The sequence below is a fragment of the Protopterus annectens genome, chromosome 8.part0 (assembly GCF_019279795.1).
Source record: "Protopterus annectens isolate FY-2018-M chromosome 8.part0, PAN1.0, whole genome shotgun sequence".
In the NCBI taxonomy this organism is placed as follows: domain Eukaryota; kingdom Metazoa; phylum Chordata; order Ceratodontiformes; family Protopteridae; genus Protopterus; species Protopterus annectens.
In genome coordinates this window covers 1,831,786,571-1,831,800,954 of record NC_056741.1, presented here as the reverse complement: position 1 = coordinate 1,831,800,954, position 14,384 = coordinate 1,831,786,571, and the positions used below count along the sequence as shown (strand labels likewise).

The 14,384-nt window shown below is 45.1% G+C and overlaps 1 protein-coding gene across 1 annotated transcript in view; it reads right to left on the bottom strand.

The window, feature by feature from the left end:
* The window catches only part of LOC122808571 (alanine--tRNA ligase, cytoplasmic-like), an 859,981-nt gene that overhangs the window by 304,750 nt on the left and 540,847 nt on the right, over positions 1-14,384 (bottom strand). Inside the window, exon 10 of the mRNA XM_044079527.1 lies at positions 8,672-8,785. Within this exon, the coding sequence (XP_043935462.1) occupies positions 8,672-8,785 (114 nt within the window). The remainder of the gene's footprint in view (positions 1-8,671; positions 8,786-14,384) is intronic.

Here is a 14,384-nt window from a genome sequence, read left to right as displayed (position 1 = left end):
CTTTAACCGGGCAGCATATGGCATCTGTTTGAGCCCTTTGATCCTCTTGGTGAGGTACTTTTGGGGTCTTTCCAGTTGCTGCAGGTGTCTGGTAAGGTACATCCCAAAAGGGGCATTGTACTCAATTATGGGCCTGATGGGTAAAGAGGCACGATGACGTCCCCTGATCTAGATGTGAATCCCTTCATGATTAGGTGGGCTATATAAAATGTTTTTCTAACCACTTTGGCCACGTGGTTGTCAAATGAGAGATTGCTATCAACTTGGGTCCCCAGATCCCTAATTACTTCTTCTGTACTTAATGGATTACCACCTATGTGGTAATTTCTGGGCACTTTGTTTTTGCCAAAGGGGATGACTATACACTTTTTGGCATTTAGCTTGAGGCCATGTCTCTGGCACCAGTTGTCTGTTTCTATGAGGCCCTTTTGGAGGATGCTTGTGTCGGCTGGAGAGTCGATTATGGCGCCCAGTTTGCAGTCATCTGCGAACTTGGTCAGCCACAGTCCTTCCGTGTTGGCCTGTACCTCCGAGAAATATATACCGAACAAGAGAGGTCCCAGGACTGAGCCTTGTGGGACACCACTTGTAACTGGTTTGGAGTCTGACATGGCTCCAGCAATTCTAACCATGTGGGTTCTGTCCTTGAGCCAATTTGCAATCCATCCAGTGACATAGGGGTTTATATTTAAGCTGGTGAGCTTATCTATAATGCCCGAGTGGGGTATTGTATCGAAGGCTTTTGAGGTCCAGGTAGGCTGTGTGGACCACCTTCCCTCGTCAATGGCCTTGGTGACTGTTTCAAAGAAATCAACCATGTTTAAGAGGCAGGATCTGCCGTTAACAAAGCCAAACTGGGTAGGATCCAGTGTTTGTAGGTCCCCAATATCTTTATTTATGAGGTCCATGATGATCCTTTCCATAGCTTTGCAGACCAAGCTAGTCAGGCTTATGGGGCGATAGTTTCCAGGATCCGTTGAGGCACCACCTTTATGGAGAGGGACCACTGTTGCTGTACGCCACTCTTTGGGCACATATCCTGTAGTAAGGCTGAGATTGAACAGTAGTTTTATGTTTGGGTTTAGCTCTTCTTGGAGTTCATGTAGGATGCTGTGTTTTTTGCTTTGGAGAGGGCGGCTCTTACCTGAGCATCTGAGATGTCAGGGGGGCAGCACTCTGCTGGGATAGATATTTGCCCTTTGGTGGGGGGAGTTTGCGCTGAACCTGTCAGCTAGGATGTTGGCAATGTCTGTGGGTTTGGTGTATTTTTTGTCATTTTGGACCAATTCTGAGCATATCTGGGAATTCCCACCTAGGTTCCTAACATAACTAAAGAAAGCCTTGTGATTATCCTTAGTGTCCTGTGCAATTTTTCTCTCGAAGCTGGCCTTAGACAATTTTATGTGTGCCCGCAGTTTTTTGCTAATACTGATCAGTGATGCCTTCCCTTTTTGGGATTTTGCTCTATCATTTAGTAGCTTCCTCTTTCTATTGTATAGTTTGTTTATGGCTGGGGTCCACCAGACAGGATGTCTGCCTTTGGAGGATTGGGTCTTGGTTTTATTTGGGATCGCATGATCCATGCATTCCTGAAGGTGTTCATAGAATGCGTTTATAAAGGATTCTGCGGTCTGGGCGTATTTTCCACAGGCCGGGGCTTTGAAGGATTCCACCTCAGTTTTGAGGAGTGTAAAATTTGCTTTAGAGAAGTTTTTCACTGTGGTTTTCTGGGCAGGGGGTGGGGTCGGGATGTGAATATCCAGTGAGATTAGTTTATGGTCTGATCTTACCAGTGAGGGATACACTTCTGGTCTGGAGCATAGAGTCCCCATGTTGGTGATGATCAGGTCCAGTATGTTTTCCCCTCTTGTGGGAGTGGTAACAAGTTGTTCCATAGCATTTGAGTTTATAAATTCAAGGAACCTTTGGGCTAGGGTGTTGGCGCTAGAGTAATTGCTCCCAGTCTATGTTTGGGGTAGTTGAAGTCGCCCAATGTAATGGTGTTTGGAGAGACCTTCATATTTTCCAGTGTTCTCAGGAAGGCCGAGTGGGGTTCCTGGGTTTGGGAGGGTGGTCTGTAGCAGGCTATAAACTGGAAGGCAGTTTTACCCACTGTTAGTTGCACATGGATAGTCTCTGATGCTTCGTGCTTTGCCACCAACCTGGAGGTGTGGGTATCTTTGATGAATATCGATACTCCCCCTCCTTTTGTGGTTCGGTCCAAGTTTTGGGGCCGAAAAGCATGGTATGAGGTATAACCTGGTAGTGCTGGGGTGCTCTTGGGAGCCCTGAACCAGGTTTCTGTTACTGCACAGATATCAATGTTCTCCATGCTAAGGAGAGTTTTGAGTGCGTGCATCTTGAGGTTTAGACTTCTGGCGTTGAGTAGCATTACTCAGTTTCTTATCCCTTGTGATACCTATGGAGGTGGGTTTGTCTTTTGAGCCTTGCCTAAAAAAGGCACTATGGGGGTAGCAAGAGCCTTTGCCAATATCCGAAGCCCAGGGGTGACAGGTGCAAGCCGTCCCTAGCGAAGCATCGTGGCTTGTCGAGCATATCATCCCAAGCTGACAGGCATTGGACCCCTTTGAATGACACCAGTACTTAAGCCAATTGCTGAAATTGATCATCTTGTCTTCATATTGTGGCATCATTCTTGGTGAGGGTAAGATGCTACTCAAGGTCTGGGTCATACCGGCCTGGGCTACATGCTCAGAGAGCTCCTTTATGTCTCTTTTCATGTAGTCCAGGGAGGTACGTCTCAGGTCATTCACACCAACATAGACAATGACTGAGTCATATTTGTACTTGCCTTGGAGTGACCTGAGTGCTTGTGTTATGTGGCGGATCCTAGCGCCCGACAGGCTGCTCACCGTGACCCTCTCCTTGTTCAGCCTGGTGAGCGGGACGTCAGTGTGCCTGACGATAGAGTCACCTATTACAAGTGTATCAGGTGTGTTGTTTAGTCTTAAGGGCTGTGACTGTTCGGCACACTGGCTTTGTGAGATATGTGTTGCATGGGTTTTGTTTTGGGGTAGCGGCTGCTTGGGTGTCTGCTTTGGAGGTCTCTGCTGCTTCGGCAGATCTTTATTTAGAGCCTCCGAGTATGTTTTTGTGTGATTATGTGTTTGGTTTGCTGTCGTGGTAGGTCTATGTGAGACTGGAATTGTAGTGAGTGTGGTTTCCTTCTCCTCCTGACTGGTTATGCCAGTACTGAGTTGAGAGAGCTTAGCCTCCAGTTTGGCTATATGGTTGCATCTCTCCCATGTGTTGGAATTTGTTGGGAGGAGGAGAGGGTTGTCTGTGTACATGAGGCAGTTGTAACATTGCCTCAAGATTCCCAGATTCACCAGCTGGACCAGAGAGGAGATTGCCAACTGATTTTGGACATGCTAGAATAATATTGGGAATTCCTTAATAATTGAAAACCAGGGCCAGTGGGGAGTGAGGGTGTAGTGCTTTTAATTTTTAGTGCTGACTTATATAATTGCTTTAGTGAGCAAGTGCCAGGTAACTTAAGTGCAATGTGTTACAGGTAACTTAAATGCAAAAACGACAAACAGTAACTTTCTTTCAAGTGAAACAAGGAAATAAGTACAGTAAGCAATGCAGATATCACTAGTGATCCACAGAAGCACTGAGAAGCCGCGTATTAGGTGGAATTAGCGTTCCAGGGAAATAACAAGCAAACAAACAAGCATATAAACAAAGCTAGATTCAGCAGGCCTGGATCTAGTCTAGGCTACAGCAAACAAGGTGTACCAATTTCAGTAAGATACAGTTCAAATATTCAGGCACTATAAACCTTTAACCAGAAATTCCCAGCTCAGAAGGGCAGAGTCCAGCCTCTTCTCCCACAAGAGTGCAGACCACAAACCTTCTTAATGTAAAATACCTGGCCTGAAGCCCAAGTGCTTAAACCAGAACTAATACACTTTAAGAATAACAGACACTGGGCTTTCAATCAGCAGTTCCCAACTTAGAAGGATGAAAGCTACCTGTCCTGTCACCATAGTGCATGCCACAAACCTTCCTAATGTAAAACAACTGGTCTGAAGCCCAAGTGCTTAATCCAAAAGACTTAGAATGATAGCTACAATTTAATCAAGTTACTACCAAGCAGTAATAAATACAATTGAATACTTTAGAGAATGCCTGGATTAGTGCTCAAGTTACACAAACAAAGCTAGATCCAGCAGGCCCGAATCCAGTCTATGCCACAGCAAACAAGGCGCACCAACTTCAGTAAGAAGCAGTTCAGATATGCATGCACTATAAGCCTTTAACCAGAAATTCCCAGCTCAGAAGGGCAGAGTCCAGCCTCTCCTCCCACAAGAGTGCAGACCACGAACCCTCTTAATGTAAAATAACTGGCCTGAAAGCCCAAGTGCTTAAACCAGAATTAATATACTTTTAGAATAACAGACACTGAGCCCTCAATCAGCAGTTCCCAACCTAGAAGGATGTAAGCTACCTGTTCTGCCACTACAGTGCAGACCACAAACCCTCTCAGTGCAAAACAACTGGTCCGAAGCCCAAGTGTTTAAACCAAAAGGCTTAGAATGAGTTACACCAAGCAGTAATAAATACAACTGAGTACTTTTAAGATGATGCAAAAGTAAAAAAAAGTAGGTAGAAACACAAGTACAGTAAAAGCAGATGAATTTTTTTTTTCCCTGAATAAGTGCTGAGATCAAAGAAACAGATTTGAGTGCTGAAACTAGAAAACTGGCTAGTTATAAGAAAAAAAAACTAAGCTAGAAGGCTTCCCTCCAACACAGAAGGGCTTGGGGGCTCAGAAGCCTACAAATAGTCTATACCACTTAACAGGAAAGGCAGGAAACAAGCTTAAATTTTTTTTTTCTTTTTTTTTCTGTTTCCCAGATGCTCTCTTTGTACACAGTAGGAGTGCCTGAAATCAGAATATGATCTCACTGAACTCAGTTGCAAAACAGAACCACTGAACAAATATCCAAGTGTATGCAGGTTCCACTCCAGATAAACTCTAGTGAATACAGTGGAGGAATCCACCACACAAAAATATTTCAGAAAGGGTGACCACAGCTAATGTCTGCTTCTGCTAAAAGAAAGTTTATAGGACCACAGGAAGTTACTAGGCTATTGGCCCTGAGGCCCTTGCAAGCTTAGCCAAGAGTTCAGCACATGCATAGACAAATCAGGACCCAATTCCCTGTCCAGCAGAGACACGGGTGGAATTTTCTATTTCCCATCCAGTTATCCAGGTTGCACTTAAAAAGGGGTAAAGTGGTACTCTGCTTGACATGTAGAGGGAGTCTATTCCATAGATGGGGGAGTTTCTGGGACACAAATCTGTCCTGCCAACAAGTCCTATTGACGGCACACACCAGGATGAGGTTGCTTGTAAGGGTTACTTGAGTGGAGCTTGACTTGCAGATATGAAACAGTTCCATCAAGGTGGGGTCCGAGATAGTCTTCCATGCCAGACAGAGGTCACCTCTGAGGAGTCTGTATTTAACAGAGTAGAGGGATAGGGCTTTTAGCCTGTGTATGGCAGATTTTGAGGCGCCTGGTGTGGAACCTCTGTGGTCTCTCCAGCTGCTGCATGTGCTTTGTGAGGTACATGCCGAACGGGGCGTTGTGCTCAATAATGGGCCTTATAAGGACAGAATACACGGATTTTATGACCTCCTTGTCCCTGGATGACATACCCTTACTTTTGATGTGGGCCATGTAGAAAGCTTTCCGTACAATTGAAGCAACATGGTCGTCAAAAGTCAGGTTGCTATCAATCTGGGTATCCAAATCCCTCACGACTGACTGCGTGCTTAGGATGTTATTAATGTGATAATTTGTGGGGACATCACTCTTCCCAAAGGGGATGATGATGCATTTTTTTGTATTCAGCTTAAGGCCATGTTTCTGGCACCAGTTATTTGTTTGGATGAGACCCTCTTGAAGGATGTCCACGTCACTAGGGGAACTGATGACAGCTCCCAGCTTACAGTCAACTGCAAACTGCGTCAGCCATAGCCCACACTGGGTTTGGCCTGCACCTCAGAAAAATATATCCCAAATAACAGAGGCCCCAAGACCAAACCCTGGGGCACGCCACTTGTTATGGGTCTACTGCTTGAGGTGGCTTCCCCTTTTTTGACTAGGTGGGTTCTATCAGTGAGCCAGTTAGCTACCCATCTGGTAACATATGGATTGATGCTTAGTTGAGAGAGTTTATCTATTATGCCCGAGTGGGGAATAGTGCCGAAGGCTTTGGCCAGGTCAAGGTAGGCGGTGTGCACGGTCTTTCCCTCATCCATGGCTTTTGGTGACTGTCTCAAACAATTCTACCAAATTTAACAGATATGACCTCCCCTTGATGAAGCCAAACTGTGTGGGATCGAGTGTTTGGGGGTTGCCAATGTCTTTGTTAATGAGGTCCATGATAATCCATTCCAAGGCCCTGCAGATCAGGCAAATTAGGCTGATGGGTCTATAATTTCCCGGATCAGTGGACGCTCCATCTTTGTGTAAAGGGATGATAGTGGCTGTCCTCCACTCAGCTGGGACAAAGCCGGTACTCGGGCTTTGGTTGAATAGGGCATCTAATGGTGCTGCAAGTTCCTGCCTGAGTTCATGTAGGATGCAGCCTGGGTTGTTATCAGGTCCCATGGAGGCTGTAATTTCTGCCTTTGAGAGAGCAGTGATGACCTGATCCCTAGATATAAGGGGAAGGGGGCAGGTACTGGGAATGTCCTGATTTACTGATGGGGGACAGAGGGGGTGGAATTTTCACTGAATCTGTCAGCCAGCAAGTTTGCTATATCTATGGCATTTGTATATGTGGTGTCTTTGACCAGATCTGAGTGTTATCTTTGAGATTACAGACATATGTGAAGAAGACCTTATGATTGGCTCTAGTAGATGTGGCCAATTTGGACTCGAAGTTTGCTTTGGAGGATTTCACTAGTGCACTTATTTGTTTGTTTAGGCTCAGGAGTTATGGAGTTTATTTATTGCAGATGTCCACCAGACAGGTTTACTCTTCCTTGCAGAGGATGATTTAGTCCTGTCAGGTATTCCTGATTCCATGCATCTATATAAATGTTTGTATAGTAATTTGGTATAGTTTTGGATACTGGTGCCAGTTCCTAGAGAGGGGGAGGGGGCTGTGAAGCTATTTATACAACCCCTCAGGAGGCTGTAATCAGCTTTGGAAAGTTTTTTGTTTGACCCTAGCTAGAGGAGGGTCGGAGGAGATGGTGACTTCGAATGTGACCGCTTTATGGTCTGATCTTACAAGGGAGGATGATATTGCAGGGATGCTTGCAGTGGTTACTCATGTTGGTTAATACCAAGTCCAAGATGTTATCACCTCTTGTTGGGGTATCGACTTGCTGTTCCAAAGCATCTGCACTGACAAAATCGAGGACTCTCTGAGCATTTGTGTTCTGGCAGGAGTAGTTCTTCCAGTCTATATTTGGGTAGTTAATGTCACCCAGGATCAGGGTAAAGGGTTGAATCTTGACAGATTTGAAGAGGTCTAGATAGGCAGTTTGGGCATCTTGGGTCAGATTTGGGGGCCATAGCTAACTATGATTTGTATAGGGGTCTTGTCAATGGTTAACTGCACATAGGTTCATAGGTGTTTACTAGGCTAATGACCACAAGGACCTTTTGGAGCCTAGCCATGCATCCCAAATATTTGACAAGTTCTTGTACCCTTGATAAGTGTAAGCAGGTGTTCGGGAGATGAACCATTTACAGGCTGCTTGTGTCCATATATATATGTGTGTGTGTGTGTGTGTGTGTTGGATGAAAGGCCTTCATGCAGTCGGAAAAATCTCAGAAACATTAGACAATAAATCCAGTGGGATCAAGGGGTCTTTCTTAATAACCAGGCCCTGAAATGGAGTGTCTCCTGGGCATCATACTGTTTGACCAGCCTGGAGGTGTGCATGTCTAATATATATTGAAACTCCACCTCCTTTGGCTTTACTACTCACAGTTTGGGGTCTGAATGTATGACAGGATGAGTAACCAGGTATGGCTGGGGTGCTCTCTGCAGCATTGAACCAGGTTTCTGTGACTGCGCAGATGTCAGCATTTTCCAGGGTTAAGAATGCTTGAATGAGTGCAGTTTCATGTTTAGACTCTTAGCATTTAGCAGCATGACCTTTAATTTGGGTTTTGTTGAAAGTTTTATGTTGGTAGTTTTAACCTCATCACTTTTTCTAAAGAAGGCACTATGGGGGAGGCAAGTGGCTTTGCCGGAAGCCTGAAGCCCAAGTGAGACAGATGTAGGCCATCATTGGGAAAGCATCGTGGTCTGTCAATCATATCTTCTCAGACTGTCAGGTACTGGATCCCCTGTAATAACACCAGAAACTAAGCTGATTGTTAAAGTCAATCATTTTCTGTTTGTATTGAGGCATAATCACATTGAATTCTAATATGCACTGGCAAAAATTCGCAAAGTAATGAACATGTGACAACAATACAATTCAGATACTAATTCTCTCAAAAGATACATGCCTGCATCTGCCAGTTTCTTAAACAACTGTTTGTACTGTACGTCACACTACAGTTGACATGTTACTACTTGTTTTCACATTATATCCAAGTAATTTCCTAGTCTACGGTTAATTATTCAAATGTAAATGGGATGCACTTAACATGTCTAAAACATACTCACCTCATCGATATAAAGGTGGACGGAGTCACCAACCTTCAGATGACCATAAACAGTGCCTATATGAAGAATATAACCACCTCGAACCTGAACATTTTTGACAGTGAATTCAGTTTTCTGAAATAAACAAACAGGTAATAAGGCCTTATCCTACTATCGGAAACATAAAAACCACAATGGAAACTGAAACACGATATCTTGCAGTACACTTTACAAAGATTCACTTCACGTAATTTGTTTATTTTATTTATTTATTTTTATTTTATTTAACATCCGTTTACCAGGAAAGCCGGACTGGGGCACAGCCTATTTTCAGTGGAGACGTGGGGAGAAATGCTCCAGGCATGTCTTTTGAATGTGGGAGGAAATGTGTGTCTTTAGCTCAATCTACTTACTATAGGTATTACAACATCATTTAAATGACCTCTCATCTTTCTGCCCAGTTTCCATTTATCTAATGCTTTTCAAATGCTTCTCTGGACTTTTCCACCAATCATGAGCATTCCATAAACAACTTCTTCTTCTTTCGGCTTTTTCCCGGTTAGGGGTCGCCACAGCGGATCACCTTGTCCGCACATTGAATGGCAGTAGAGTTTTTATGGTGTCGAGTTGCCAGCCCGGCGCCCAACCTTCCACAGAAGGCACACTCACACGCACACCTAGGGCCAATTTAGAGTATCCAATCCACCTGCAGCATGTCTTTGGGATGTGGGAGGAAACCGGAGCACCCGGAGGAAACCCACGCGACCACAGGGAGGACATGCAGACTCCGCACAGAAGGCACCCCAGCCGAGGATCGAACCGGAGAACCTCTTGCTGTGAGGCGGCAATGCTAACCACTGCACCACCGTGGCCGCCCAGCATTCCATAAACAACCCCCTTATGAAAAAATACTTCTCTGAATTTAGGAAAACTTTAGTTCTCTCAATCTGATGAGTGTACCTTTTGTTCTCATGCAGGGTAACATTTTCACACTTTCATAAAATAATGATGTGGATCCACATCAAGTCTGCTGTGTGTCTTCTCTCCTTGGACAACAGTAGCAAACACTTAAAGCCTCTTTCCTTCTGTCAAATATTGTAGCAACATGCCTCTGAATGCCTTCCAACAGTCTATATAATCTTTTCCCTTAATGGTCTCAGAACTGCATGTAACACTCAATGTGGCTTGACTAATGCCCAAGTATACTTTGTATTCTAAAGGGATTTGATTGTAGAAATAATATCAACCATTTAATTTTCTCTCTCCACTATACTCCTGATATTTATCACGATACAAATCACACCCAAATTGCTTTCCTACTCTGTCTGTATTAACTCCATTCCTCCCAAATGGTAGTGCATCCCAAATAATGCCCCAAATGTAGAACTTGAGTCTAGTCTTCAGTAAATCTCAACTTCCATCATTCTGCCTACTTAATCCTTTTTCAGATTACAGTCTCATCATGTATACTTGCAGCACTCTGTGTGGTTCAGCTTAGATGTTATTCGGATTACTATAATCTCAGATATGTCACAAACAGGAAAAAGCACACATCTATTTAATAATATCACTTATTTTCAATAAAGTATCATCAATTGCTAAACAAGTTATAAGTGATTGATTACTCTGAAGTCTCACGATAGCTTGTTTGCAGTTTATGGTTCTTTTTTTCCACAATTCTAATGAGTCTTGGCCAGCAGGACATCACTCAAGAAGTACCATTTTCCCTGTGGTTTAATGTTTTTCCATAATGGTGAAAGACGTTTTGCCTCCTAAGGCTGGAAAGCTACTGCACCTCACTACAAGAATTTGTGTGTGTGTGTGTGTGTGTGTGTGTGTGTGTGTGTGTGTGTGTGTGTGTGTGTGTGTGTGTGTGTGTAAATACAAACACAATTAAAAAGAAGTTATGTATTCATCATAAAGTTCCATCTGAGTAGCTCTACTTCATTTGTCTTCAACCTGTGGGATACGGATCCGTATTGGATCCGAACCGGTAACCTTACTAGCATCTGCTCCGAGCTCCAAGATCCTACCCTTACCCATAATACACCTCCACTACCTTCCATCCCCAGATCGAGTTTGATGAATCTTGTATTGATAACCCGTCCTGAAAAAATACTGTGACCTATAACAGCAGCCCGTAGGCTGTTCATATGCCAAGGTCCAGGGGAAGGAGGGAGGGATGGTTGTAGACATGAAGCAGAACTACTGAGATGGAACGTTATGGTGAGTACATAACTTCTTTATCTGAAGTAGTTTACTTCATTTGGTCTTCAACCTGTGGGACAGAGTCCCCAGTTACTAAACTCCTGGGAGGCCCTCATGGAAGGATATTCTGGAGCACCGCAGAACCAAAGGATGCTCTCCTTCTGGAAGTCAAATCCAATTTGTAATGAGAAATAAACGTAGGAGATGAGGACCAAGTAGCTGCAGAACAAATATAATTCAAAGACACGTTAGACCAAAAGGCCGCCGACGTAGCCATGGACCTAGTGGAATGAGCTTTCTCCTGACCTGGAGGAGATATGCCTCTGTCCTTATAGACCTGAAGGATGCATAAAGAAATCCATCTAGCAATAGTGACCTTGGAGACAGGTTTACCAAAAAAGGTTTATAGAAGGATATAAACAATTGATCAGATTTACGGAAATGTTTAGTCCTGTGTAAATAGAATGGTAACTGTCTATGAACATCCAACAGGTGGAGTTTGTATTCCATCTTGTTAGAAAAATTAGGAAAAAACACAGGCAAACTAATGGTCTGATTGATATTAACTGATGATGCCACCTTAGGAAGAAAGGATGGATTGGTTTGAAGGGAAACACTATCTTTGTAAAAAATCATGTAAGGAACTTTGATAGACAAGGCCTGTAATTCTGAAACCCTTTTGGTAGAGGTAATAGCCATCAGAAAAACTATTTTCCAAGATAAATATTTCACATCTGCTGTTGTGGCTGGCTCAAAAGGCGGAGTGACAAAAGCTTGAAGAACCATAGTAAGGTCCCATGGGGGAATAGGATCTTTGACTGGGGGGGCATAACAAAAAGGTGCCTTTAATAAAGGCATTACACAGTCTGGAAGAGGCTAAAGAGGCAGAATTCTCACCCACATGAAAATGAGAGAAGACAGCCAACTGGACCTTGACAGGAGAAGAACTAACTCTGTGTTGAAAAATATAAGCTAGGAAATCAAGAATGGTGGAAATAGGAGCCGTGAAGGGGTCTAAACTCCTTTGAGAGGCCCAAAAGGAAAAATGCTTCCAACTTGCTGCGATAAACCTTCCTGGTTGAAGACTTATGAGCGGCCACCAAAATAGATCTAACTGAGGAGGACAGTCTGGGAGTCCTAGCAATCACAGGAACTGGAGCAGCCAAGCTGTGAGCTTCAAACTGTCCAGATTCGGATGAGGCACCCATGAAGGGTGTGAAATCAGATCCTGAATAGGATCCTGAAATGGATCCAGTATCCAAGGCGGAGCCAGAAGGTGAAACCACAGAAAGAGAAACCATACCTGGCAAGGCCAAAATGGGGCAATGAGGATCACTTTGCTCCCCAGTCGACGAGCTTTCTGTAGAAACCTCAGAATAAGAGGTACTGGCAGGTAAGCATACAGAAGACCGGGAGGCTAAGCATGAACTAGAGCATCTCTGGGGGACTCCCCCGGCAGGGGGTTCAGAGAGAAAAACTCACTGCACTTTGCGTTGGAAGGAGATGCGAAGATATCGCAGCAAGGCTGACCCCACTCGTGGAAGATCTGTTCCTCTACTGAAAGATTCAGAGACAACTCGCAAGGCATCAGAATGGTCCGACTTAGCCTGTCTGCTAGGATGTTGGACCATCCTGGAATGTGCGTTGTGATGAGAAAGTGACCGGTGGAGACCCATTCCCACACTCTCATGGTCTCACGACAAATGGGGTAAGATCTGGTCCCTCCCTGTTTGTTGATATACCAGACCACTGACATGTTGTCTGAATTGCAATCGTTCCCAGAGGAAGAAAGGCATGAAGGGCCTGCAATGCAAGAAGGACCGCCCTCATCTCTAGGACATTTATGTGCAAGCAGGTCTCTACAGGGGACCACAGACCTTGGACTGTCCTGCACGAACAATGCCCTCCCCCACCCGAGTTAGGAGGAATCCATGGTCACTGTGGCTTGGGCTGGGGCTGGAACAAAGAGTCGTCCCTCCAAAATGTCCAGAGAACACATCCACCATATGAGGACGACTGACAGACTCGACGGAGATGAATTGGATATGTCAATGGCAGTTCCAATAGGGACCATTGTACAGCTAGAGTCCACTGTAAAATTCTAATGTGTAACCGGGCACACAGAAGAGTTATGGTCGTCGCCATCGAGCCTAAGGCCCTCAAAACCAATTCCGCCGTTGGGAGATGAGAGTGGTAAGATCAAGGAGACATGCATCTTCAGGTTATGTACTCTCTCCGAGATCAGGTAGATTTTGCACAGTAGAGTATCTATCCAGGCACCAATGTAGTCTATCACCTGTACAGGATTCTAGGAGTGATTTGGATGCATTGATTGTGATCCCCAAAAGCAGGGCAACAATCGGGAAATAATCCCTGGTTTGGGAGAGGAGACCCCTGGTGGGAGCAGTTAGGAGCCAATCGCCCAGGTACGGATAGATCTGAATCCCCTGAAGCCTCAGGCGAGCCGCTATCACCAACACTTTGGTAAACACCATGGGGGCTGTGGTGAGACCAAAGGGTAGGGCTCAGAATTGGTAATGACGGACTCCTAGCCGGAAGTGGAGGAACCTCCTGGAGCTTTTGTGCATCTTTATGTGATAGTAAGCATCCTGGAGGTCTAACGAGCACATCCAGTCACTCTCTTGCAGGTACGGCATAATGGACTGTAATGTGACCATCTGGAACTTCTCTTTGGCAACTGACAGGTTCAGGGTAGAAAGGTCCAGAATGGGCCTCAAGTCCTCCATTTTCTTTGGCACCAAAAAGAACCTGGAGGTGAAGCCCAATCTGGACTGATCTGGGGGGATGGTTTTGATGGCTCGTTTTTCTAGCAGCTTGGAAATTTCCTGTGCTGCTGCCTCCCTTTGTGTGGGTGGTACGTCTGGAGGTGTCTGGGAGATTTGGGGGGACCCACAAAGGGGATGGAGTATCCTCTGGATATGATCTGAAGCACCCAGCGGTCTGATGTTATGGACTCCCATACCGCTAGGTGCAAGGACAATCGTCCCCTGACTGCCACCAGAGTAGAGCAGTCGGGCCACCCCTCAGGGTTGCTGCCCAGGTCTGTCTGATAAAGGTTCTCGAGATCCAAAATTCCTTGGACCCCCTCTGCCTCTGGGCCGGTATCCATTCTGTCCCCCTCTGCCTCGGGGGGGAAGTAGAGCCCTGAGTGTCCCGGGAATACTGTGACTTCCGGAACCACATCTTCTTTTGCCCTCTCTGGTTCCGGGAAAAGAACCTTTGAGGGTTCGAGAAACGGATCCTGATGGCAGACAGAGTCTCTTTGACAGTCTTACCAAAAAGAATAGAGCTGTCATAAGGGAAATTGGCAAAGTACGCTTTGAAAGGTTCCAAAAATTGACATAACCTGAGCCAGGCATTGCAACTCATGGACACGCCAGACCCAGCCGCCCTAGCCGCTCCTTCCGTAGCATGTGAAAGGAGTCGCAAGGACGTGTTTGAGACCGCTTTCAAAGTGGCCATCCTCACGGAGAACAAAGCCCTGTCCTCCTGCGACATGGACTTA